Here is a 26,877-nt window from a genome sequence, read left to right on the forward strand (position 1 = left end):
GCAGTGGTAAACTTAATTCATTAAATGGGTACTTAACAAATGTTATTCACACAACATATTTTTATTCAGCACCTACTATGTGCTGTATCCTGTGTCAGGTACTGGGGTAGAGCAGTGAATGAGACAGACTTAGTCTCTGCCTTCCTGAAGCCTTGAATCTGGTAAGAGATGGACAGATGCAAACGAGTGCATAAGAAGCGTTTAATTACAGCTGTCCCTCGTTATCTGCGATTGGTTCCAGGAGCCCCGAATATATCAAAATCCCTGGATGCTTAAGTGCCATAGTCGGCCCTCTGTATCTTCAGTTATGCATTCGCGGATTCAATTAACCATGGGTTGTGTAGTACTATCTGAATTTATTGAAAAAAAAAATCTGCTTGTAGGTGGAACCGCTCCATTCAAACCAGTGTTTTTCAAGAGTCAACTGTATAATTATGAGGAGTGTTTTCAGGGTGCTAAAAAAAAGGTCTTAATAACAGGAGCCCTGACATAGTCTACCAGGCCAGGGAATGGTTTTCTGGGGAAATGGCTTTTAGGTTGAAATCCTCCCAAATAATGATGCCAGCTATCATTTAAATTTGTGCTGTCCAATGTGGTAGCCACTAGCCACATGTGGCTACTGAGCCCTTGGACTGTGGCTAGTGGAAATGAAATGTGCTGTCAGTGTAAAATGCACATATGATTTCAAAGACTTCCTATTAAAAAAAGTGAGCTATCTCATTGATGTTTTTTATATTGATTACAAGTTGAAATGATAACATTTAGGATAGACTGGATTAGGTAAAATACACTAAGATTAATTTTAACTGTTTCTTTTTATCTTTTTTAATGTGGCTACTAGAAAATTTTTAATTACTAATTAAAAAAAAATTTTTTTTCCCTCCAGATACCAAAACAATTCCATTACACTATGAAGAAAAAAAAAGACCAAAATACTATTTTGTAAATCAATCTTTACATTAAGTCAAGGATAATTAAGATAAATCTTTTAAAAAACCTATTCGGTATTTCTTTTCACTTTGCAGCAAATTCAGCCCAAATGCTCCAAGGAATACAGTCCGGGGCAAATGAAGAAAACAACAAAAAGTCAACATATCTGCCGCTATGAATGTGTGAACTGTCCTGAAAATCACTATAGTAACCAGACAGGTAATTAATTACACTCATTGCAACATGTACAGTGAGACATCTGAACCATTTCTCTTAGGCTGATTTTTTTTTAAATTTATTTATTTTTAATCAGTCATCAATTTTATACACATCACTTTATACATGTCAATCCCAATCGCCCAATTCAGCACACCACCATCCCCACCCCACCACAGTTTTCCCCCCTTGGTGTCCATACGTTTGTTCTCTACATCAGTGTCTCAACTTCTGCCCTGCAACCCGGTTCATCTGTACCATTTTTCTAGGTTCCACATACATGCGTTAATATACGATATTTGTTTTTCTCTTTCTGACTTACTTCACTCTGTATGACAGTCTCTAGATCCATCCACGTCTCAACAAATGATTCAATTTCGTTCCTTTTTATGGCTGAGTAATATTCCATTGTATATATGTACCACAACTTCTTTATCCATTTGTCTGTTGATGGGCATTTGGGTTGCTTCCATGGCCTGGCTATTGTAAATAGTGCTGCAATGAACATTCGGGTGCATGTGTCTTTTTGAATTACAGTTTTCTCTGGGTATATGCCCAGTAGTGGGATTGCTGGGTCATATGGTAATTCTATTTTTAGTTTTTTTTTTTTTTTTTTTGAATTATTTATTTATTTTTATTTATGGCTGTGTTGGGTCTTTGTTTCTGTGCGAGGCCTTTCTCTAGTTGCGGCAAGTGGGGGCCATTCTTCATCGCGGTGCGTGGGCCTCTCACTATCGCGGCCTCTCTTGTTGCGGAGCACAGGCTCCAGACGCGCAGGCTCAGTAATTGTGGCTCACGGGCCTAGTTGCTCCGAGGCATGTGGGATCTTCCCAGACCAGGGCTCGAACCCATGTCCCCTGCATTGGCAGGCAGATTCTCAACCACTGTGCCACCAGGGAAGCCCCTATTTTTAGTTTTTTAAGGAACCTCCATATTGTTCTCCATAGTGGCTGTATCAATTTACATTCCCACCAACAGTGCAAGAGCATTCCCTTTTCTCCACACCCTCTCCAGCATTTGTTGTTTGCAGATTTTCTGATGATGCCCATTCTAACTGGTGTGAGGTGATAGATACCTCATTGTAGTTTTGGTTTGCATTTCTCTAATAATTAGTGATGCTGAGCATCTTTTCATGTGCTTTGTGGCCGTCTGTATGCCTTCTTTGGAGAAATGTCTATTTAGGTCTTCTGCCCATTTTTGGATTGGGGTGTTTGTTTCTTTAATATTGAGCTGCATGAGCTGTTTATATATTTTGGAGATTAATCCTTTGTCCGTTGATTCGTTTGCAAATATTTTCTCCCATTCTGAAGGTTGTCTTTTCGTCTTGTTTATGGTTTCCTTTGCTGTGCAAAGTTTCATTAGGTCCCATTTGTTTATTTTTGTTTTTATTTCCATTACTCTAGGAGGTGGATCAAAAAAGATCTTGCTGTGATTTATGTCATACAGTGTTCTTCCTATGTTTTCCTCTAAGAGTTTTGTAGTGTCCAGTCTTACATTTAGGTCTCTAATCCATTTTGAGTTTATTTTTGTGTATGGTGTTAGGGAGTATTCTAATTTCATTCTTTTACATGTAGCTGTCCAGTTTTCCCAGCACCACTTATTGAAGAGACTGTCTTTTCTCCATTGTATATCTTTGCCTCCTTTGTCATAGATTAGTTGACCATAGGTGCGTGGGTTTATCTCTGGGCTTTCTATCTTGTTCCATTGATCTATGTTTCTGTTTTTGTGCCAGTACCATATTGTCTTGATTACTGTAGCTTTGTAGTATAGTCTGAAGTCAGGGAGTCTGATTCCTCCAGCTCCGTTTTTTTCCCTCAAGACTGCTTTGGCTAATTTAATTTAATTACTAATTTTAAAATTTAAAAAATTTTAACATGTGGCTTGCATTTTGTTTCTAGGGGATAGTGCTGAGTTAGAGAGTGCTTGTTAGTGACAAGAATTATGCTAAGTAGTAAATGTGAGTATCTCGTTTAATCCTATGATGACTCTGACAGGTAGGTGTTATTTATCTTCTTTCTACAGAGGAGGAAACTGGCACAAAGAGTGAATGGTCTGAGATTCACCACCAGCAAGGAGCAAAGCTGGCATTAGAACCTGGGTGGAGTCAGTCCAATGAGCTGTGCACTTAACCTCTACCCCACACCGCTAAGCAGAGGGACCTGTGGGCTGCGACAGGAAGAGGCATCAAGAGCCATCCAGGTGGAAGGAACAGCACACGTCTGAAAACACTGACATTCCGTGGACTAGAGAGCCTCAGAACATTCGGCCGTGGAGTGATCCCATGGAGGATCTACTTTCTTGGAGGCTGTTTTCTCACCATGAGGACCCTGAATTCAGTTTTGGCAGGGCTGTCCATCAATGTCCTGTCAATGTCAGTTCTTTTTTTTTTCTTTTTAAGACTGTTTCTTTTCCGTCAACCTATTTCCATTTTAAGAGTTTGTGGAAGAACAGCTTAAGACCACTCAGTGGTTGTTCTACCCATTCAGTGGCCTGAGCGGTGGGAGCTGCAGACCAGCCTTCAGTGGGGGATGGCTGAATAGGCACAGAGGGCACCTGCACACCTTCGGACCAGTCTGCCACCTCAGGTTGTTTAGCAATGAACTCAGGAGGTGGGGCGGTCCATTCACCCTGAAATTCCTCCTTGGTCACAGCCTTCTCAGCTGCTGCCTGCTCTTCCTTTTCAATCTCTTCAGGACCTCTGTAGAAGTAGAGATCAGGCATGACCTCCCATGGGTGTTCATGGTAGATGGTGCCACGCACGTGCAGAACTTCCCGGGCGACCATCCACCACATCAGACCCACTGAGTGAGCTCCCTTGTTGCACGGGATGGCAATGTCCACACAGTGCAGAGGAGAATCTGTTACACAGACCAATGGTAGGCAGGTTAACATAAGAGGCCTCTGTGAGAGGCTGGTGGTCAGCCCTGGGATCAGTAACCACCAGAAGTCTTGGCTCCCTGAAGGCTGCCTGGATCTGGTTAGTGAAGTTTCCAGGAGTGAAGCGGTCAGCAATAGGAGTGGCTCCAGTGACAGCAGCAAACTTCAGCCCAGCTCACTGGCCAGTATTCCTGGAGGATATGACACTGACATCAGCTGGGTTTTCAATGGCGACAGTGGCACGAGCTGCCAACAGAAACTTCTCCCAGGTTCTCTTCAGATTTATGATGTAGGTGCCATCACTTTTCCTTTGTAGATGTACTGTTCCATTTGGAAGTCAAGTTTGGTGCCACCTAAGTGGGTTCCTGCTGCAAGGAATTTGAGGACATCCTGCTGCTTCATTTGCTGGATATCAAGGGCTCCGGACATCGTGAAAATTTCCCTTTAAGTTACGATGGGAATCCAGAGCAACGCCGTATGGACCCCTGTCTGGGTAGCGCAGAAAGGCAATGCCAGTTCATCCTTAGGAAATATGAGAAAACCTGGTTTGAGTTAACCAAGTCTGATGGCTGGGGGATGGGAGTCCCCGAGGGGAGGAAAAGGTATTTTTTTTTTAAAGATCCTTTTTAAAAATTTATTTATTTATTTATTTATTTATTTTTGGCTGCATCAGGTCTTAGTTGCGGCACACGGTATCTTTCTTTGCAGCACATGGGCTCTTCGTTGCGGCGCGCGGGCTTCTCTCCAGTTGTGGCGCAGGTTTCTCTCTAGTTGCGGCCTGCGGGCTTCTCTCTAGTTGTGGCTCGCAGGCTCCAGAGTGCACGGGCTCAGTAGTTGTGGCACGCAGGCTTAGTTGCCCTGTGGCATGTGGGATCTTAGTTCCCCAACCAGGGATCGAACCCGTTTCCCCTGCATTGGAAGACAGATTCTTAAGCACTGGACCACCAGGGAAGTCCCAGGAAAAGGTATTTTGGGGCTCTTTACATTAGGAAATCCCAAGCAGGGGTCTGAGTGTCCAAGGTCACCAGCACTGAACTCCAAAGACTGAGTTCTCCTTAGAACTCCACCCACCAAGGGCAAAATTGTCGGCTCAATTGATGTCTTGTTTTTCCTCTCCAGGGAAATATTGCTTTGAAAAAGGTTTGAGACCTTTGAGACAGGGACAAGTGTATGTCCTGGGATTGGTCTAAGGATAATGGTTTCACCTGGCACAGTAGCAGGTTTCCCGCACAGGCCTTAGCAAAGAATTCCCAGGTTCAGATCCCAGTCTTCCCACTTACTAGCTCTGTGACCTGGGGTAACTCAATCTCTCTGTTCTTAACTTTTCCAACTGGAAAAGGGGATAACAGTGGTCATCTCCTAGGCTTGTGGTCAGAATTAAATGCAAAAAAGCATGGAAAGCACCCAGCCTGGAGCCTGTTCATTATATTGATAGTACAATTATAATTGTTACTATTGTTCTGAAGAGAACGCATTTGACCTCCTCTAGAGGAAATGTGACATTACATTGCCGTTGTAATATCCCCTATTACAGTTTTAGCATACTGTTCACCCCAGAAACTCTGGGCTTAATGTGAATTAGACTAATTGTGGGTTCTTCTTTATGCCTCTCCCAGCTTTAGCCCAGTGTCTGATGCAGGATAGGCGCCCCTGCTAACCCCTCTGTACCCCCACTATCAGTCTTCACCTTGTATTCCATGCTGCAATTTCCTTCTAGTTTTTCCAATGCACCATGGTCTCTGTCTTGCCTAAAGGCCTTTGCATATGCTGTTCCAGGCGGCTGGGAATGGTGTGAGGTTATTCATCCTTCATACAGACCTGTTTGCTCTTCTGTCTGCCCTTTTGGACTAAATTCCAAGAAGGCAGGCACCATATCAGTCTTATTCATCATTGTATCACCAGCCCCAACACAGAACCTGTTCGAAGGGAGTGCCAATAAATATCTCATCATTGAGTGAATGAATGAGTGATCTCACTTTCTTAATCTTCCATTAAACTGTCAACTTTCTGAGGAAAGGGACTACAATTTGCTTTGTTCCAAGTGTCAGGCACAACATCTGCCAGCCATGCAGCAAATATATATTGAGTGCTTACTATGTGAAACACACAGACTAAGTACAGATATGAGCAAAAATGGACATGGTTTCTGCCCTTGTGCACTTTTAGTCTGAAAGGGAGAGAGACATTTATCAAGCAATCCTACCACTAAATGTAAATTACAGCAGAGAGAAGTGCCTACAACACAGAAGTACATGGAAGGTGTTGGAAGGGCATGCAATAGACTGCCTAGCTGGGAAGCTGTCTTAGCTCTTGAATTTTAATGGAGGAGAATGTGGCATCCACAGAGGAGAGCCACTTGGTTCTGCCTTCAAAAAAGAGTTTTTCATCCAGCTTGAGAAATGACAGCTTCCAGATGCAGGGCCTTCAGGACAAGGCCACACACTTCATGGGCATCCCCAGCTGATGGCTGAACATGGTGGGGGAATTGGGGTCTGGACATTTCTGCCCAATGGGGACTCCTCTAATGAAATTTTGTTCCAGGGCTCCCAATTGAGTTGGCTTATCTTTGTCATATCCAACTTTCTCCTTGCCAGTCCTGCCTCTTCCTCTTTCTCTCTCACAGACATTCCTCCAACTCTATCTCAACATCTGCTTCCTGGAGGACCTAACCCGACACAGAGGGTCTTGAGGGCTGGATTTCTGTGGGAAGGGGAACTTTTTTTTTTTTTTTTTGGCTGCGTTGGGTCTTTGTTGCTGCGCGTGGGCTTTCTCTAGTTGTGGCGAGTGGGGGCTACTCTTCGTTGTGGAGCACAGGCTCTATCTAGGTGCACAGGCTTCAGTAGCTGTCGCTCATAGGTTCTAGAGCGCAGGCTCAGTAGTTGTGGCGCATGGGCTTAGTTGCTCCGAGGCATGTGGGATCTTCCCGGACAGGGCTCGAACCCGTGTCCCCTGCATTAGCAGGCGGATTCTTAACCACTGTGCCACCAGGGAAGCCCCTATTACCTGATTTCTGAGTCTGTGGGAGCAAAATCCCTCTGGAGTCTGGGATGGCAGTGGGGTGTTTCAGGAAACTATGCCCAGCGCTGGGTGTAACCTCCCTGTAGCTTTTCCTTTACTGTCCAAGGTGGGGTCCTTTTTGCTCCATGTAGAGTTTCAGAAAAATCTCCGTCTAGGGAGGATGGATATGTGGAAGATTAAAGGATATATAACCTCGAAGATATTGAATCTGGCCCCAAAGCCTGGGCTGCGAGCTTCACTGCCATCGATCCAGAGGGCGCCCCGAGGAAAGGTCCTCCAAATGTTCCCGGCCTCGCCTGGTACTGATTTAGGGTCCTCTTGGGAGGCGACTTACTGGGAGATAGACAGACGGACAAATCTGACTCTCCAGTGGACAGACATGTGATGAATGAGTGACTGATGGATGGACAGACATAGGTCAGATTGTGAGACGTCAAGACAGGCAGATGGATCTGTTAGCCCGTCAGGCATGTGACTCTCAGACAGAGAAAGACTGACAGTGGGCCTGAAGGCCTGGGAGCGTCCCACCTGCCTGCTCGGCCACAAGGCGGCGCTGCCGCCTCGCCCAGCGGCGCCCACCGTCCAGGCTGCGCGCGCTCTCGTGGGCCGGCGGCGGGGGCGGGTCCAGCGTGCTCACCGGGCGGGACCAGCAGCCTCGCGGGGTCGACCACGGGCGGAGCGCGCGGCGGGGGCGGGGCGCGCGTGCTCGCGGGGGCGGCTGGGGGCGGGACGCGCGGCGGGCGCGGGCGCGCGCGGCGGCGGCGCGTTCCGTTCCGGGCCGAGGCTCGCGGCGGAAAAGTTGCGCGGCGGTGAGGAGCGGCCCCGGGACGGGCAGCGAGCGCGACGCCGAGCCGGCTCCCGGCGCCCGCGGCCCCGCCATGGACGACCTCGGTGAGTGAGCGGGAGGCCGAGGGAGTGGGCAGCGAGAGGTGCGCGGCCCCGGGCCGGTGCGGGCGCGAGCGAGCGGCAGGCGGAATCCCACCCGCGGCGGCCCGGGTCCCGGCTCTGGTTTCGGCCGGCCGGGGCTCTGCGGGGCCGGAATCCCGCGCTGGGCCTGAGTCCCAGGCCAAGGCCAGCCCCGCACCGTCCTCACAGCTGCCACCCCGTCGCTTGGAGGACAGCCCCACCTCCGGACCCTCGACCTCGGGCTTCCACCCCCATCTCCCAGAGCAGCTTCAGGGACCCTCTTCAGGGACTCACGTCAAGGACCCGCCCCGTCCGCCTCAGGGACGGGCCCCCACTGCCTGGACCTGACCACCTCCCCCGCTGTGGGACCCTCACTTCACAAACCTTTCCCCCACCCCCATCGCACAGATGGAACACCCAACCTGGGGATCAGCTGCCTAATCTCACAGGCGGGGCCCTCAATTCCGGGATCTGCTCCCACCCCCTCGAGGACCACCCTTTCACAGACTGACATCCCCACTTCAGGGGTAGCCCCACCGAGCCGACGCCTTTCATTTTACAGGTCAGATTCACAAGTTAGAGATAAGCCTCTGATGACACAGCCTCTGATGAGCTTCTGAGCCGCCACAAGGACAAGTTTCCCTCCTGTCCCACTGATCCCCCCGGTCCCTTTCACTGACTGCCCTGGCCACTCTGTGGACCAGCCCCTCCCCTTTTATATCACAGATCAGCCTCATCCTAGAAGAGTAAGCTAGGGAGACAGACTCTGGTGAAATGCCAGAGGAATGAGGTGGGAAGTGGGCCCCAAGGTATGGCCATCTTTGAACTTGTCCAGGCTGGTAACGTTCCCTCCACCCCCGCAGCAGCATAACTTGCGGGAAGCCACGCAGGTAAGGAAGTTAAGATGCCCAGAACAGAGTTTTACTGTTTTCGTTGTTAGTGGAGCTCCCAAATTACTCTTCTCAGTCCAGTCTTGATTTGGTGTTAGGGTAGGGGAAAGTATCTCCTGGAATCAGACACTAAACCCAGGGAGCTTGGTGCCAGGGTTCTAGGAATGCCTTGAGTGGTGTGAACTCTGGAGTGGGAGGATTCACTCTCCCTCCCTCTCCTTCACGCCTGTAACTGGAGGGCCTCTGAGCCGGGGAGTTGAGGAGGGGGGAAAAGTTTCTTCTCTGTAGGAGCCTTGTCTTCTTTCTATGGACTGTGGGTGGCTTGTGTGACCGCTGATGCTTTCTCTGTCTCAGGCTCTGAGGGGTGGATTCATCAGACAGGACTGATGGGCCTCCCCTGAGCACACAGGGCACTAAATTAAGACTGGCTATTTGTAGGCACTGAATTTCCAAGGGGACAGGGAGGAGGATTGGGACTTGACTGCTTCCCGGAGGCTTCCTTTTGGGATCAGGGTGCCTTCCCCACCCCCCTGACCCCGAGATCCTGGAGCTGGGTATGGTGTCCGGTCCTGCCTGTTTTGCAGAGTGAGATGGTTGCCAAGCATAGTTCTGCCTTTGGGTCTGGCTTGGCACCCATTTTTCCAACACACTCAAGGTTGGCATGGCTTTCAGGCAGGTATTTTTTTTTTCACATAAAAATAACTGAGCTGAAAGGAGGCCGGGGGATATTTTTCAAATCAGGATCTGAAAGTCTCAGTGCTTTCCCAGTGAGAATTTGTGAGCAGAGTTACAGTTTCTGAAACGCTGATGGGGGTTCTGTTGCTTCTAGACAGTCCCCTTGCTGTTTGAAGGACTGAGAAAGTCTTTTTAGAGTTCGCAGTTGAAGCCCGGAATTCCTGTCCTCTGACAGTCTTCCATTTAGGGCCAGGAAACTGAGTTCGTCTCTGAAAGGAAAGAGAGTGCCCTGGCAGAGTGGATTGTAGGAATTTAAATTTGCTGTTCATGGAGTACTTCCCCATACCTCAACTCATCTTGTCCTCACAGCAGCCCTTTCTGAGAACCCCTTAGGGCCACTGCTATCATTACTACCTGCCTTTTACAGATTGAGAAAACTGAGGCTGAGAGAGGTTGATTCACTTGCCGAGGGCTGCACAGCCACAGAATGACAAAATCATGGCTAAAAGCCTAAACCCTAGCTCCTAGGTCTGCAGCTCTGTGTACCCCGAGGCCTTTCTTCCTGAGGAGGGGTCACAGTGGGGTATGGCTGCCACTTGTAACTTCTGCTGCTTTCCACCATAGGCTCCTCAGTTGTCTGAATCTGAGCTGCCCAGCTTCCTTGGCCTAAGCTCCCAGGGGGCCAGCCACGCCTGGCTGAGCGGAGCCTGGGGTGGGAGGAATGGGCTGTGCAGGAGGAGAGAGGAATTTGCCTCTGTGCTCAGGCCCCATCAGCTGTCTGGATGGCGGCTCAGCACCCTGCCCGTCAGCTGTTTTCCTAGTTAGGCTGGACACATAGGCCGGGCCTCTTGTTTTTATTTTTCTCCTGAGAGTGCTCTCAGCTGTGAGCCTCTTGGTCCCTGAAACAGAGGCGTTTGACATGTAGCAAGTCTAGAGGGTTCATAGTCTCTGCTGTGACTTTTTTTGGTCTTAAAAAAAATTGGGGAACTCTCCCCTTCCTGTAGCTGTTAGTGACAAACTCACCGTGTGTTGTTTAATAAGTTACAAACTTACAGCTCTTTGGGCAGAAAAACATAAACACAGCATGTCCTGCCCTTCCGTGTGTGTTCTCTCTGCTTTGTGCTGCGGGGTGGCTGCTGGTGGCTTTTCTCATTACTGTTTAGATGCTGGTTTGGCTGGGAGTTCTCCCTGTTCGAGTTCTGGCTGGAGTTTCCTGGACAGAGTTCTCATAACACTGAGATGCACTCTGATTATGTTTCCCGACCTGACTCCTCTCTCTCCCCTCCTTCACGTGTCTAGTGCACTTTGGGGTGGGGGTAGGGACAGTGACCACAGCTGGGGGCTAATAATGATCACGTGCTCTTGATGGGAGCCAGGCATCCTACTCAGCATTCCTTGGTATCATCGCAGCCATTCCGAGAGGGAGGTGTTTAAGCTCCACTTTACAGATGCAGAAATCTGAGTCAGGGAAATTCAGTGGGGGGGCGCTGGGATTGTAACCCAGATTGATCCAATTCCAGATCTGGTCATCTTCATCATAATAAGGTAGTAAGTGCTCGGTAATTAACCAAGGGGATGAGCCATGGGGGCCTCCTGAGTAATTGCTAGGTACCTTTTACATTTCTGCCCTGGGGGCCGTCCCATATGGTCATGGTGGCAAAGGGTGGTCTGGTTCAGGCCTTGATAGCTTTGCCTTTCCCATCCCTTGCAGGGGGAACAGCCAGCTGTTGGCAATGCCCAGTTGCTGCTGGAATCTGGACCTGTCTTCGTGCAGCTTCTCAGCAGTCTTGACCCTCTGGAACACAGTGCCTCATTGTCCTTGGGGGGAGTACTGGGGAGCAGGGGAGTTGCCTGGGGCATTCCGGGCTACGGAGCCTCTCTGTTCCATGGAAAGTCTGGACTTTGGGCTCACCCATCTGTGGTGCCTCTGTGTGTTAGGCTAGGGTCAGGGCACCCAGCTGCTGGGCCTGTGACAGGCGCGGCCCGTGGGGTGATGGTGAGTTCCTAGTGGGGCTCTGCGTCAGGGCCAAATCTTCTCCGAGGCTGTGTGCTAGTGGGGTGCAGAGCTGGGATTACGGACCCTGGAGTGCTGGATTCTTAAGCAGGTGCCCTTTCTGCTGGGCAGCCATAGTTTCCACAGTGTGGAAATGTTCAGGCCACTGGGAGCCAGAGCCCTGCCACTGTGGGTTTGAAGTCCCCCGAGGGAACATCTCAGTATTCTTTTCTTCCAGTTTCCCCAGGGGTGGCTGTGCATTGGCCAGTGGAAGGCCAGATTAACTGTGGATGTGCTGACCAGCCCTCCTCCCCCATTTATTCATCGTGCCTGAGTGTGCCGACTCTCCAAAGCTTCCCTTGAGCCTTTACCTTGTTCCAAGGCCAGAGATGTTGAAAAAACTTCCTCCCAGCTTCACTCTCGTTCCAGCCCTCTGCTGGGTTGTCCTGGTCTCAGTGCCTTCATTAATAATAACAGCCATCTGTAGAACACTTTTTCTTTTTTACAGTGTTTGCAGAACTCTTACTGTAATGTTTATTGAGCACTTACTATGTGCAGGCCCTGTGCTGGGTACCTTACATACATTGTTTCATTGAATCATGTTGGCCCTATGAGGTGCAGGTTCCGTTATTATTACTACTACCCATTTTACAGATGGTAAAATGGAGGCACAGAAAGGGTGTGCCCACTTGCCCAAGTTCTATAACTAGTGAGTGGCAGAGCTGGGATTTAAATGCAGATTGGGCTTGTAACCATTTTTACATGTCTGTTCATGATACTGGATCGATCTCGGTTGCCTGTTTTTTTAAAAAATTTATTTATTTATTTTTATTTTTGACTGCATTGGGTCTTCGTTGCTGCACGTGGGCTTTCTCTAGTTACGGTGAGCGGGGACTACTTTTCGTTGTGGTTCACAGGCTTCTCATTGCAGTGGCCTCTCTTGTTGCGGAGCACGGGCTGTAGGTGTGCGGGCTTCAGTAGTTGCAGCGCGTGGGCTCAGTAGTTGTGGCTCTTGGGCTCCAGAGCGCAGGCTCAGTAGTTGTGGCGCACGGGCCTAGTTGCTCCACGGCGTGTGGGATCTTCCCAGACCAGGGCTCAAACCCGTGTCCCCTGCATTGGCAGGTGGATTCTTAACCACTGCACCACCAGGGAAGCCCTTGGGTTGCCTGTTGGTTTGATTGCTTTCCATTTCTAGGATGCTAAAAATCTTTTCTGCCCCTTCCCACACACACATTCTCTGTTCAGTGTCTCACATCTGTCTTTTTCCTGTTCTCTGTGGCTTCTTCCCTCTCATTTGTTCTTTCTTGGGGATGCCATGCTGAGGATGGGATACTGGGCACTTGTGGCAGTGTCTCCTGCTCAGTGGAGGACCTCATTCCTCTCTTACCTGTTACCTCTCCAGTCACCTGTTAGCCTCAAGACAGGGCTGCGAGCTACAGCACAGCTGCTGCGGAGCACCTGGGGCGGGTTCTGAGCTCCCTCTTCACTCCTTGTGTTTGGAATCAGAGCCCTCTCTGTGCCCCCCACCCCATACACTCTCCTGTCTTTGTTCAGGTATTTGCACATGGCTGCCATTGGGAGCCAGCCCATTTCCAGAGGAGGAAGTCCTAGGAAACTTTTGAGGTGGAGAATTGAGGATGTCCTGTGGGAGGGAGAGAGGGAGAGAAAGCATTAGGAAGTTGAATTTTCCCAGAAATCTTGACAAACCAGCAGATTCATAGGGGTATCCAGGGGAGTTCCCTGGCAGTCCATTGGTTGGGACTCTGCGCTTCCACTGCAGGGGGCCTAGGTTCGATCGCTGGTCACGGAATCAAGATCCCACATGCTGGGCAGTGCGGCCAAAAAAAAAGGGGGGGCGGGCTGTCCAGAGATGGTCTCCTGACCTGGGATAGGCCTGGAGCCACCACGGCCTCCCAGTCTACGTTGCCTTTTCAGTTGGAGTCACATCCGGCCTCAAGCGTCCATTCACATCCAGATAAGTCTTCCAACTAATGGATTGATTGCCTAACCAGTGGGGCCCAGGGCTGGCCTCTCCAGGGAGGCCTTGGACGCTAGGCCAGTGGCAGGCAGAATATGTGGTTGGCCAGGCCCGGCAGAGCCCCAGTGGCCAAATTTTCCCTTAAAGATGGCCTTTTAATGCTTATTTCTTGTGTGATTGTGGTATTGTGGTTTTATGGGCGAACATTGTTATTTAGGTGCATGCGAAAGTATTTGGGAGTGAAATATCATGATGTCTGCAACTTAGTTTTAAATGATGTAGTAAAAAAAGAAAGGGGGATATGTGTATATACTGTGTATATATGTAGAGAGAAGGAGAGAGAAAATTTGTGCAAGTGTGTACAAAAAAGTGGCAAAAACATTAACTATGACTGAATCTAGGTAGAGGGTATATGGGTGCTCATTGCAATGGCCTTTCAACTTCTCTGTATGTTTAGACATTTTCATGATAAAAAGCTGGGAAAAAAGTAAGAAAACCTTGCTTTTCCATAGTGGGCTTGGAGTTATTCGGTCAAGGGTGCTCATACGTGACTACCTGTGGTTGACCTGAGTGACTCTCGGCCTCCCTGGGTGGGCAGAGACAGGAGCCAAGTGGTTCTGGGATGGTGATGACTGGTGACTCTCAGCTGGGGATGGGGGCACATGGTGACCCGTGCAGAAAAAAGGACAGGGCCAGGCAGAGACAGTGAGCTTCCCTGGTGTGGAGGGAGCCTCTGGGGTTATTTTGGGTGTGGTGATGTTAACCGGACCAGGGTCGGGGCAAGGGAGATGCTGGGCTCTGGTTAGAGTTTGGAAGGGGTTGCCTGGGTGGGATGCAGAGCAAGGCTTTACAAAAGGCAGAGAGCAGCCTCTGGGCAGCTGGAGCCTGGGGGAGGGGACGAAATGCCATTTGCTTCACATCACGAACCTCTTATCTGTGGCCAAAGGAACACCATTAGCCTGTGGGCAGCGGAGGCCGGAGTGGCCCCAGGCTCTTGCTTGCAGCTCCGCTGGCTGTCCAGTTCTCCAGACTTGAGGCTCCCTCTCCTGGAATCCCCACTCCCAGGTCTCTCTTGTCTTGGTTTGTGCGGACTCAAATCCTGTCCACCAGGCCTCCCATCTGTTTGGGAGAAATAGCTGGGTTCCGGCACCAGTGGCCCCCTTGGCTTTGAGGGCCCTGGTGCCTACTAGAAGCATTTTGGGCAGCCAGTCGGCCCTCGTAAGGGAAGTGCTTCGCACGAGGGTCTTCTGTGAGCCTCACGTCTGTCTGTCAGCGAGCAAGGATACAGAGGCTGGCCACTGGGTCATGATCATGGGGTTGTCCTAGGGAGGTCTCAGAGCCGTGTGTCCCGCCTGACTGCCTGTTTGAGGAGCAGGATGATGTGTGTTTTATGGGGGTGGGGGTGGGGAGGGGTGGTGCTGGGAGGAAGCTTTATGTAATTCTTGGCTGGGACTCAGGTAATTGTTTTAATGAAATGGAATGCAGCTTATTCAGAACTCGCTTGGCAGAAACAGCCATGTTCTGTTCTGTTTTCTTGTTGGAGAGAGCGAGTCACACACTTGCAGCCGTTTGAAAGAGTGGAACCCAGGGTGAGCTAGCATGAGCAAGGTGGGCCGAGGCCTCCGGGGATCTCCTCTCGGTTCAGCGCGAGGATCCTCAGACGGCTCGACTCTCCTCTGGACGCCAGTCCGGAAGCCTTTTTGAATGAGCCATGGACACTCGGGCCTCTTGCAACAACAGAAAGACCCTGCTGCAAGTGGGCTGTGAACTGAGCCTGGAGCTGCTGCCTCCCTCGTTGTCAGGAGGCCTCGTGATATGGACGTGGGAGCGCTCAGCACACAGCAGACAAACCCTCCAGGACGGTCTGCTATTTGCTGTATCCCCTTTTTGCCACCTCAACACCTCCTGTTACTCCCCGCGTGCCCCCCTTACCCCCCCAGCATCTCCCATCAGTGTCGACATCCGTGGCCTAATGTGACCTATCCGCAGATACACCTGGATCCCCTTTCCTTCTGGTTTCCTTTCCCCAACCCCACCCCGTCTGCCCCTGCTAACTTCTTTAGTCTGCTCCTTTTTCTGTTTTTAATGCAGCCTGGGCCGTTTTTCCACATTTTCTCTTTTGCTAAGAATGCATCTCACTCTGTAGCAGCCATATTTCCCCTCCCTTCCTTAAAATCTGCTTCTCCGCAGAACCCCCCCCCCCCCCGCCCCGCTTCCTTCCCCTCCTCCTTCTCTGATCCCTTTGTGGGGCGCAACATTGCATTTTCCCAAAGGCTTTTTCTGGGCTCCCTGTTTCTCTCCTAGGTACCCAGGTCAACTTATCTACTTGCGTGACCTCTTTTATCACTGGTATGTTGGCAACTCCTAAATTTATATTTCCACCCCTGACGTGGATTCTATTGTCCAGATTCTTCCGGTCTGCACGCCAGCAAAGACCCAGCTCATTTCCTTCTCACTCTCTCTTCACGGTCTCATTTGTTGTCTGCTCTCTCTGTTATTGCCCCTTCCCTTCTCTTGGCCTGTGTTAAACCATTTCTGCAACAGTTTAAAATTTATTTATTTTATTTATTTATTTTTGGCTACATTGGGTCTTCATTGCTGTGCGCGGGCTTTCTCTAGTTGTGGTGAGCGGGGGCTACTCTTCATTGCGGTGCGCGGGCTTCTCATTGTGGTGGCTTCTCTCTCTGTGGAGCATGGGCTCTAGGCGCACGGGCTTCAGTAGTTGTGGCACGCAGGCTCAGTAGTTGTGGCTCGCAGGCTTAGTTGCTCCGCAGCATGTGGGATCTTCCCGGACCGGGGCTCGAACCCGTGTCCCTGCATTGGCAGGGGGATTCTTAACCACTGCGCCACCAGGGAAGCCCCATTTCTGCAACATTTTAAGGTTTAGGAAACGTGTTCACGTGCTTCGTCATTGTTGATGATTCTGACAACAGCCCTTTGGGGTATGTGGTAGCTTCCCCCATTTTACAGATGAGGAAGCTAAACTGCAGCTCAGGGCACATAGAGGAAGGGGTCACACCCAGTATCACCACAGATAATGTTGCAAAAACTTGATCTTAGGTCTTTGAGTGCCCAACCCATTCTCTTTTTGGTTCTTCATGTTGGAAACCTTAACGCAGAGATGGGAATTCGCAGGTTGGATTTGGCCTGCAGACCTGTGTTACTTGGCCTGCGTGGTATTTAAAAATATTCCGAATTAGTTGCCAGCATTTAAAGTATCAGGAGATTGCACCCAAAAATCCGTATGTTATTTCTTTCGAAAAATCAGAGTCGGCTACACTGGACGCCCATCTTTCATGGCACTGGTTCGTTGAATTCGCAGCTCCCGGCCTTGCATTGGCCCTCTCTGTTGCCTGCAGCGGGCCCACTTTTTGGAAGGTTCTAAAAATGCTTTCTTTCTGCCCTGCATTTACGGCCAACACACAGTTGCCAAGTCTAGGGGGTTTCTTGAACTGCATTCTCTGAGTTATATTTGACTTCTGACCACTCCAAGCACTTAGCTCTGCCCGAAGTCTGGACCCTTGTCCATGTTGCAGAAAATAGCCTCCTGACTTGTCCGTCTCCTTTCACTCTCAGCCCTTAAGGTCTCAGCTGCAGTCACCTTCTTGAGAAGGTTTTTTTTCCGGTTAAAACTAGCCAACCTCTTGACCCTCCCGCTTCACTGTAACTTCACAGATCTGTGTACACTGGGCTTTTTTCCTTTTGTCTCCCCCTCTGCCCTGTAAGCCCGTTGAAGACAGGGATCTTACCTGCTGTTCAAGTGTCTCTAACCTCTGAGTATGGCTCGGTTCTCTCTGTGGTTGCTTAATATTTGAAGGTGGCTGATGATTAAATGAGTATGTATGAACTGCAGACACCCACCATGATGCTGAACCTCCACCATCCACTTCCTCCACTGGAGAATCTGAGCCAGAAACCCTCTGGGTTCCAGGCAGGTGGGGAGGCAGCGTAGTGCCACAGACAGAACACAGGCTCGCCTATCAGCCCCTCCTCTCCTGGGTCTGTATCCATGCTGCCCCTCGCCAACTGTGTGACCTTGACAGGTCACCTTATACCCTGAGCCTCAGTCCCCTCATCTGTGAAACAGGAGCATTTCCTGAAATGCTATAAAGTACTCAATAAATGGTAACGATTATCATTCTTATTATTATTCCCTGGAATAATCTAGACATTGCTCTGGGGGGGGTTGGCTTTCTCTGTCACCTTTCCACCTGACAACTCTGCTGCCTGTGTCTGCTGTGGCCTTGGTGGCGGGCATTTAGAGCACACGTACCTGGATGGCCATTCAGCTGGGCCTGGGGGAGGATTCTGAGTTCTGTTAGCTCCCCCGAGAATGTGATTTGGGACCCTTTGTGGCCCTGTGGGGTGAGGACTAGTGTTTGGGGCTCTGCTCTGCAGGTGAAATGGTCATGTCCTGGTGCTGGTGATGTTAAGCTGGGTTTTGATTATGTGACATCTCGCTTCCCCGAGCCTCTTCCGTGGCTTTGAGGAGGAAGTGGTGGGGGAGGCGGTTGTTTGGTGCCTTGGTTTATACCAATTGCTCATCTAAGGCTAAAGTTTGAGAGCGGCCAGAGAGCTGCTCTGAGATCAGTGCAGGGCTTCTCCCAGAACTCGCAAGCCTTCCTCTGGCCAAGGCAGGCTGTAAAGGATGGTCTGTAACACCTACAAAACCTCCCAGGATGGGTCTAGGCCAGTGAGGCTCCTAGTAGCAGTAGAACAAAGGAGAGTTTGGTTTTCTGGGCCGTGAACTGCGGCTTTTGTCAGCTGAGTGGACCCAGTACCTAGGCTGCCCCCTGTCTGCCCCTGTACCCATTTAGGGGCAGCCGATCTGTCGGGTCAGCCCCAGACCCCATTCAGGTTTGAAGTGGCTCAGAGAGTCGTGGCCAGGCTTTTTCTTGCTCTCTGTTTCCAGGAATGTTCCTCTTCCTTGGGTGGAAATGGGAGTGTCCCACAGCCTGCACTTGGTTTCCTCCGGATTTACCATTCGCCCCGTGGACTCCCTCTGGACTCTGCTGACTGGCTGGGGTGGGTTCTCATCACTGGTGAGCTGCAGGACAGCCGCATCGGGCTGGCTCCTCTGGGGCGGGGATGAAGGAGCGGCCACGGCGCCTGGAACACTACACTCGTGCCTCGTCGGAGACCTGACCTGGTGCCCTGCTGGGCTCGCTTGGTTACGTGCTGCCCATCTTGGAAAGTCCTATGTCCTCACAAGTGGATGTGTGGTTTCCTCACCGTCCTTAGGAGCGTCAGCCTAGCTGCATCTTTGGGGTGAGGTAGCTGTTGAGATAGCTCAGTGGCCTTGTTTCCTCCCTGTCTGAACCCCTCAGATGGTCTCTTCTGCCCTGTCCTAAACTTTCCAAGAATTCCACCCTCTTCTCTGTCTTTGGAGAGCCGCACTGGAAGTCTTTTTGCCTGGTCTGCTGAGGCAGCCACACCAGAAACAAGCTGGGGAAGAAGAGGAGTGTCACCTGGAGGTGGTTGTCATGCTTCCTGTGATCACTTGTGATCATCTGTTCCCAAACATCCTGTTTGCACCCTTAGTGCAGCAGGAATTCTGACCTGGAGACAGCTATTATCTATCTGCCTGACCTCGGACAGAGGCATGGGGCCAGGGGTGTCTCAGCTCATCTGCCCCTGGGGGACCCTGGGCTTGCTGGTCGCTGGCTGTTGATGGCATTGCCGGTAGCAGCTCCTTTCCTCGTCACTGGCTTGGGCTTCATCTCGGCTCTGCCCATTCTCTTCCCCCTGCTTCTACTGCCTGTGAGATTTTTCCTCCAAATGATCTGTTGCGTGTGACCAGTCAGCACTCCCTTCTCTGTGGTTCTGGACTGATTCAGTCTTTCTTAGAGTGGAAGGGGCCTTAGGATGTCACCCACTCCTGTGGTTGGGGTCTTTGCCAATCACCTCTTCAGTCAGAGCTGCTCACTTCATATCTGTGTATATATTGGGCTTCCACTGAAGACTGCAATTGCAAAAGGGGTTTTGTGGTTTTTCAAAAATTTGAAAATAAAAATGTAAAATCATTTGAAAATCACTTATGAGGTTCAACCCACCTGTTTTACAGAGGGACAAACTGAGACCCTCTGAGGAGAAAGTACTTGCCTGGGACACTTAATAGCAGAACAAGCCTGTGCTTTTTTCCCTCTTTCTAGCCCTTCTTGGGGAGTATCCTGGTTCCTAGTTTTCTTCATTTCTAGAACCACACACTTGCCACAGTGTAGCCTCAAGCCTTGTTTTCTTCTAGAGACCTTTCTCATGCCATTTTGTATCCAGTGTTGTTACTTACTTTGTAAAAGTTTTTATGTCAAAGAAGATACATACCTATTGTAAAAACAAAAAAGAAAAAGGTACAGAGTGAAAGTCCTTCCTTCCTTCCCCCACCAGGGGTAACTGTAGTTAACAGTTTGCTGTGTATCTTACCCACCCATCTTCTACACATTTGTAAATACATAAACATGCATGTGATGTACATACCCTTCACTTTTTTTAAACTAAGGTGAAATTCACATAACATAAAATTAGCCACTCTAAAGTATACAATTCAGTGGCATTTAGGACATTCACAGTTTATGCAACCATCACCTCTGTCTAGTTCAGAACATTTTCATCACCACCGAAGGAGTCCCTGTATCCGTTAAGCAGTCACTTCCCTTTACTCCCTCCCCATAATCCCTGGCAGCTACTAATCTGCTTTCTGTCTCGATGGATTTGCCTATTTTGGACATTTCGTATAAATGGAATGATACAATACCTGGCCTTTTGTGATTGGCTTATTTCACTTAGCATAATGTTTTTGAGGTTCATTCATGTCATAGCATGTATCGTTGCTTCATCCCTTTTTGTGGCTGAATAATATTCCATTGTATAGGTAGACCACATTTTGTTTACCCATTCATTTGTTGACGGACATTTGGGTTATTTACACCTTTTGGCTAGTGTGAATAGTGCTGCTATGAACATTCTCGTTCAAGTATTTATCTGAATACCTGTTTTCAAATCTTTTATGTTTATATCTCTTCATAGTTTTTTTTCTCTCATTTTTTAAAAATAAAACATTATTTATTTGGCTGCGCCGGGTCTTAGTTGCGGCATGTGGGCTCTTAGTTGTGGTATGCGGGCTCTTAGTTGTGGTATGCGGGATCTAGTTCCCTGACCAGGGATCGAACCTGGGTCCCCTGCATTGGGAGCATGGAGTCTTAACCACTGGACCACCAGGGAAATCCCTTCCTCTCTTTTTTTAATTCAAGTTTATTTACAATATTGTGTTAGTTTCAGGTGTACAGCATAGTGATTCAGTTTTTTGTTCTTTGGGGTTTCTTTTGCAGATTATATTCCAGTATAGGTTATTACAAAATTTTGGGTTTAATTCCCTGTGCTACACAGTAAATCCTTGTGCTTATCTATTTTATGTATAGTAGTTTTCCTCATTGTTCTTAAAGTTTATTTTACTATATTGTTGTAAATACCTATGAAAAGGACTAATTATATTCATGTTCCTTTTAATATTTAACTTTTTTTTAATACTGATTATCAGTATTATACACATTCATTGTAGAAAAACTTAAAAAGTACAGAGATGCACAAAGGAGGAAATAATGAAAACTCAGGGAGATAATCGTCCAGAGATAACCACAATAACTGTTTTTATGCATTTCTGTATAATCTTTTCAGTGCATATGTATTTACATAATTGGGATACTAGTTACCAGCATTAATATAACATTTACCCTGTGCCAGGCACAGATCTAAGTGCCTGACTTGCGTTACCATATTTTTTTTTTCCTCACAACAACCCTTTGAAGTAGGTATTCTTTTTTTTTTTTTTTTTTTTTAAACATCTTTATTGAAGTATAATTGCCTTACATGAAGTAGGTATTCTTATAGATGCAGATGCTAAAGCACGAAGAGGGTAAGTGACTTGCCTGAAGTGAATCGCTGGTAAGTGGCTGAGCTGGGGTTGGAATCCAGAGACTGCTGTAAGCCACTGTCCCATACAGCCCCCTTTGATTCCTGTAGACTGTTCTGATTCCCACTCACAGATGCCACTGGGGAGGAAGGAGGCGAGGGGGACAGGCTGGTGTGTGTGCCTGTGTGTATTTCGTGTGTGTGTGTATCACAGTGTACTCGGGAGTGTAGTGATTGAGGAAACGATCAAACAGATGCGTGGCGGGTGTGAACACTGCCCTCCCACCCAGATTTGTCAGGGAGCGAAAACCACTGGGAATATAGTGTCAGTTGGTGTGTCTCCCTCCGCTCTGGGCGAGGTCTGTGGGCCCAGCAAAAAGAGGGGAGCCTTTCCTGCTCCTTGGTGTCCCCCAGCCACTTCTGCTTCAGCCCTCTGTGGGTTCTCTGTCCTGCTGCTCTACAACTTACGGGTTATTTGCTTATATCTTCCTTCGGCTTCCTTTTGAAAGTTTTTTTTTTTTTCTCAGTTACTGACCCTTGTCAATTAGAGAGTTGAACTCTCCAGCTACAATTGTGGATTTGTCTTTCTTTCCTATCATTTCTGTCGATTTTAGCTTTATCTGGTTTGAAGCTCAGTTATTGGATGTGTATGTGTTTAGGACTATTACATGTTCATGACGAATTGACTTTTTATCATTATGAAGTGTCTTTCTTTATCTCTAATAATATTCCTGTCTGGAAGTCCACATCATGTGATTTTCACAGAACCACTCCAGCTTTCTTGATATTAGTGTGAGTGTGGTATATTTTTCTCCATTGTTTTATACGTATCAAACTGGTAGGAACTGTTTATCTGTGTCTTTATATTTAAAGTGTTTTTCATAGACAGCTTATTTTGAATCTTGCATTTTTATCCAGTCTGACAATCTCTACCTTTTAATTGAAGTGTATAGACCTTCTAACATTTAAAGTAATTATCAACACAATTGGGTGTAAGTTTACCATCTTGCAACTTGTTTTCTGTTTCTACCATTTGTTCTTTATTCTTTCTTCTTTTCCTGCCTTCTTTTGGATTCATGGTGTATCTTTTAAGATTCCATTTTATCTCCACTCTTGGCTTATTTGGCTATACTTCATTGGTTTATTTTCTTTTCACGGTTGCTGTATGGTTTACAGGTTTAACTTAACACAGTCTACCTTCAAATCATAAACCACTTCACATACAATGTAAGAACCTTACAACGGTATAGATATTTCCATTCTCCCCTCCCGTCTTTTGTGTTATTGTTGTCATAAATCTTACTTCTACTTATATTATAAAACCCACACTATGTTGCTAGGCTTTTACATTTACCCACAAATTTACTATTTCTGGAGCTCTTTGTTCCTTTGTAAAAAGGGCTTTTTTTAAGTCTAAAGAAATTAACAAAAATGTTTGCAAAACATTATTTTTTTCCCTTCCTCTCTCTTTCAGTTTCTCATCCAAAAACTTGTCGTCCTCTTTCTTTTCCTGGCGAGTTTCCCCTGCCTGTGGAGCTTCCCTCTGCATCGCTAATCCATGCGTGCTTTTTGGCTGTCTCATCTGTGGCTCGGTGGTGATAATCAGTGATGCTACCAGCTGCTCCAACTACAGAGCCCCATGGCTGGTGTTGCTAACACATTCCAGTGGTCCAAGGTTCAGAAAATCCACACATTCCAGCTCCCATCTCCTGCTCCTCTGCCCCACTGGGAGAGGTGTGACAGGATCCGATCCGCAGGATGCTGGGGCTGCATTTCTCCCTGTTCCTCCTTGCCCTCCTCCTCCCCCTCCAGTGCCAAGTGAAAGTGCCACCAGCCCCAGGGCCTGGCTGCCCGGGTACCAGATTCCCGCCAGCTGCCTCACTCTTGTGAGCCAGCCCCCTTCCCTGACCTGCCCTCCCCCACCCACAGAGGAAGCCAGACAGGCCACACAGTGAGTTGAAACCTTAAGTACCCACCAGGGGCTGCTCTGCTCAGGCCACAAAGTCTTGTGCAGTGTTCCTTTGATTTTTTTTTTTTTTTTCTTTAAAGGGCAGGAGTGGTGCTGGTTGGGGAGGTAACTAGATCGCAGTAGAGGGAAATTTCCTGGGATAGAAGAGGAGGGAGGGCTTGGGCCCTGTGCTTATGTGTTGCTCGCCCACATGGTGCTTGGCATGTATTGAGCGCTCACGGAAGCCCGGAGTGGCGTGGACTGCAGTGGTGAGCAGGTCTCGGCAACAGATGGGCTTGGTGGGGCTGGGCTCTGATCGATGCAAGGAGGTAAAGATGGATGGAGACAGACTCCCTGCCCTTAATGAGCTGTCACAGGCTGGTGGGACAGAGGCACTCAGGCAGACAGTTCCTACTGGTTTGATATGTGCTCTCACAGGGGATGTGCACGGTGCTTTGGGAACTCAAAGGAAAGGGACCTGGAACCCTGTGCCAGGAATGTGGTCAGGGAGGGCTTCCTGGAGGAAATGGTACCCTAAGCTGACTCTTTGATGTGTGTTTATTTAAACTGGAGTCTTGACATTTAGAAAAGCCCCACACTTTCATCCTTTATATAAATCATAAGGATTTCCATAGTAAGATTTTGGGAATCTCTTACAGAAGATGCTGTAAAACCTGTACATTGTGGTGTATCTGTCCCTAAATAAGTGTTGTCTTCTCCCTTTCAGTGTTGCTATAAACATTGTCACCCATGTAGCATATGTTTGACTTTTTTTTTTTTTTTTTTTGGCCACGCCATGCAGCATGAGGGATCTTAGTTCCCCAACCAGGGCTCGAACCCGTACCCCCTGCATCGGGAGCATGGAGTCGTAACCACTGGAGTGCCAGGGAAGTCCCCAAACTACCTTAATTTATGTGTGTTTCCTCATTGTAAGCAGGCTTGTCTTCCTATCTGGATTTTTTTGTGTATATGTGTTCTACCAATTAACTACTTTTGCAGTTTTAATCCTGTATTATTTCTACTTTGTTTTGTGTAAAAGGGGAAAAATAAAAAAGCTGGAATCCCCGCCCCCTCCAAAATATTTATTTTCCATAATAAGATTTGGAAATCTCTTACAGAAGAGACCCCCCCCCACAGCATAGAAACCACGCGTTCCTATTTATTTAGGTAGGTAGAACGGATCCTTTTTATCCTCGTGTTGCAGAAGAGGAAACTGAACTGTGATGAGTCTCAAGGGATAAGAAAGGATTTAGCCTGGAAAAGAAGATAGGAGAGTGGACGGCACAGCATGTGCAAAGGCCCGGAGGGAGGAGGCCTTTTGTGTGTATGTGCTAATAAGTTCATGGACTCTGCTGTGGCACCGTGTGTTGTCCCAACTGGATCTTACAAACTCATCAAACTTAGCCTGAGCGACAAGGCCACGGACAGTCGCTAGCCTTTGTTTCCCAAGTGGAATGACCTTTTTGGGTGGCCTCGGTATGGCAGTTGAGGTGGGGCCAGCCTCTGGGGCTTCTGTTATCCTCCAGTCAGGTGTTGAGCTCTGTCGGTGCAAATTCTTCCCCGGCTCAGCTGGGGTGGAGCCCTGGGCCAGTTCTGAAGGGCATTTCCACAAGAGTTTGGGGCCTGAGATTGTGTCCTGGGCCCGCCGGCCCCAGTGGTGAGCCTGTGTGCTTGTGTGACAGGAAGGACCTGGTTCCTGTGATAACACGCTTGACTTTACCCCTCTTCCGGAGGGGGGCTGTCAGGGGATGGAGGCAGCTTTGTATTTGTATTTCAGGGCTGGACTTGGGCACCGCGGGAGTGGGCTGAGAGGGGGGTGAGCACTCTGAGAATTCTGGAGCTGGCTGCATGCAGTTTACAGCTTCCCCACACCCGGGCCAGAGCACACAGGAGTGGCAGCACTGTATCGTTCCCCAAACCTCTGCTTCCTGGGCCCCGGAGAGATTCAGAGGTGGCTTGGCCAGGGGAAAAGAAAGGCCCCTGGGCTCGGGTAGCCCCGTGGCTCTGCCTGTCTGGATCACTGCCCTTGTCACCCTGACTCTCCTGTGCGCCTTCTTCCCCGAGGCCCTGCTTCTCCTCCCACCTGCCCTATCTCATCTGGTGGATGTTCCGTCCTCCCTTAGGAAACAAACGTGGGAGGCATCCTGTACTCCTCTGTCTTCATAGCCACTCAATTACCAGGTCTCCTTGATTTCGCCTAGTTTTATTTAGAGCATTGTGACTCTTGGGCCGCCTCTGGTCAAGCCCCGCCTCCCTCCCGGCTCCCCTGCACACACTGATGTAAAACGCAAGCCTGGTCCTGCCGTTCCCTCCCCCACAGTTTGCCCTTGTACGTCCAGACTCCACAGCAGGTCCTGCGCTCCTCTTCCCCCAAGCTGGGACTTGTGCTCTGAGCTCCAGCCCCCTCTGTCTGCCAGGCTGTGTCTCACCTCTGCCTCTGTGCCTTCCTGTGCCTGGAAAAAACCTCTGCTCTCTCCCCCTGGCCCAGATTATGACAGTCTCCCACTAGTTAGCGCTCTGTGGGGACAGATACTGTTTTGTTTTATCACTTTTTTTTTGGCCGAGCCGTGTGGCATGAGGAATCTTAGTTCCCTGACCAGGGATTGAACCCACGCCCCTGCAGTGGAAGCGCGGAGTCTTAACCACTGGACCGCCGGGGGAGTCCCCAGACATTGTATTTTTGTCACCTCTGTGCCCAGCATGGTGTTTGTAGACATTATCGGGGCCACCGAGGGTAAAGGTGAGGCAGCACCCAGGGAGAGGGATGGAAGGACAGGGGGAGGCAGGTCCTGGGGAATTCCCCCATCCCTATGATGTTAGAGGCAGTTATCATACCCAGTCTACAGATGTAGGAACTGAGCTCAAAGAGGTGCAGTGCCAGCAAGTGGCGGAGCTGGGACTTAGAAGTTTTCCAACTACAAAAGCCACACTGCATTTCCTTGCAAACTCACGTACTTGCTGAGGCCGGTGGGTGTTGTGAATGGTTGGAGTGGGCCAAAAAGAAAGGGCGTTAGATTTCATGCTACAGCCATTGGTGGCTCTGCAGGTAAGTAGACCCGTATTGCTAGCTCTTCTGACTGCTCCTGGGAAGCCAGACAATCTGGCTTTCATATGAAATCTCTCAATTTATTAAGACTAACTCAAATTTCTTTTAAAAGTACAAACAGGGACCTCCACTGCAGGGGACCAGGGGGCATGGGTTCGATCCTTGGTCGGTTCGATCCCTGGTCGGGGAACTAAGATCCCGCGGCCAATAAAAACCCCACAAACACATCCAGGGAGTTGTGTGGTGGGATGCAGCCTGCAGGCCTAGGGCTGGTGGCGTCTGCCATATTCTCTGTTGCCTCCTTTAACCCCCCCTCCCCGGGTCCTGCTGCCTCTAGAATCCCCTCTGGGAGAAGAATCAGAGTTCATTACTTGAAAGAGCTCTTGGAAGATTATCTGGGCCAACCCTTAGCCATGTGTGATTCTTATTTCACCAGAAAGGTAGGTAGGCGTGGGCAAGTAAGGAACTGTAAATTCTGCCTCTCCGGGAGTCTGT

The 26,877-nt window shown here is 49.0% G+C and overlaps 1 protein-coding gene and 1 pseudogene across 14 annotated transcripts in view; one reads left to right on the forward strand and one right to left on the reverse strand.

Annotated features, from left to right (window-relative positions):
* Positions 1–2,620: 2,620 nt before the first annotated feature.
* LOC309610935 (small ribosomal subunit protein uS2 pseudogene) lies at positions 2,621–6,751 on the reverse strand (annotated as a pseudogene). The gene has a single exon. The product of its transcript is annotated as a small ribosomal subunit protein uS2 pseudogene (transcript).
* A 1,004-nt stretch (positions 6,752–7,755) lies between these two features.
* PXN (paxillin) overlaps positions 7,756–26,877 on the forward strand; it is a 43,720-nt gene continuing 24,598 nt past the window's right edge. For 12 of the 13 annotated variants that reach the window (XM_082353653.1, XM_082353660.1, XM_082353663.1 and 9 more), the window contains exon 1: positions 7,774–7,932. In XM_082353653.1, coding sequence (XP_082209779.1) covers positions 7,920–7,932 — 13 coding nt within the window. In that variant the 5' untranslated portion in view covers positions 7,774–7,919. Of the gene's footprint in view, positions 7,933–26,877 lie in introns of all 13 variants that reach the window. The other variant, XM_082353666.1, reaches the window with a different exon arrangement.

Source organism: Balaenoptera borealis, assembly GCF_965194805.1.
Source record: "Balaenoptera borealis genome assembly, chromosome: 14".
Classification (NCBI taxonomy): Eukaryota; Metazoa; Chordata; class Mammalia; order Artiodactyla; family Balaenopteridae; genus Balaenoptera; species Balaenoptera borealis.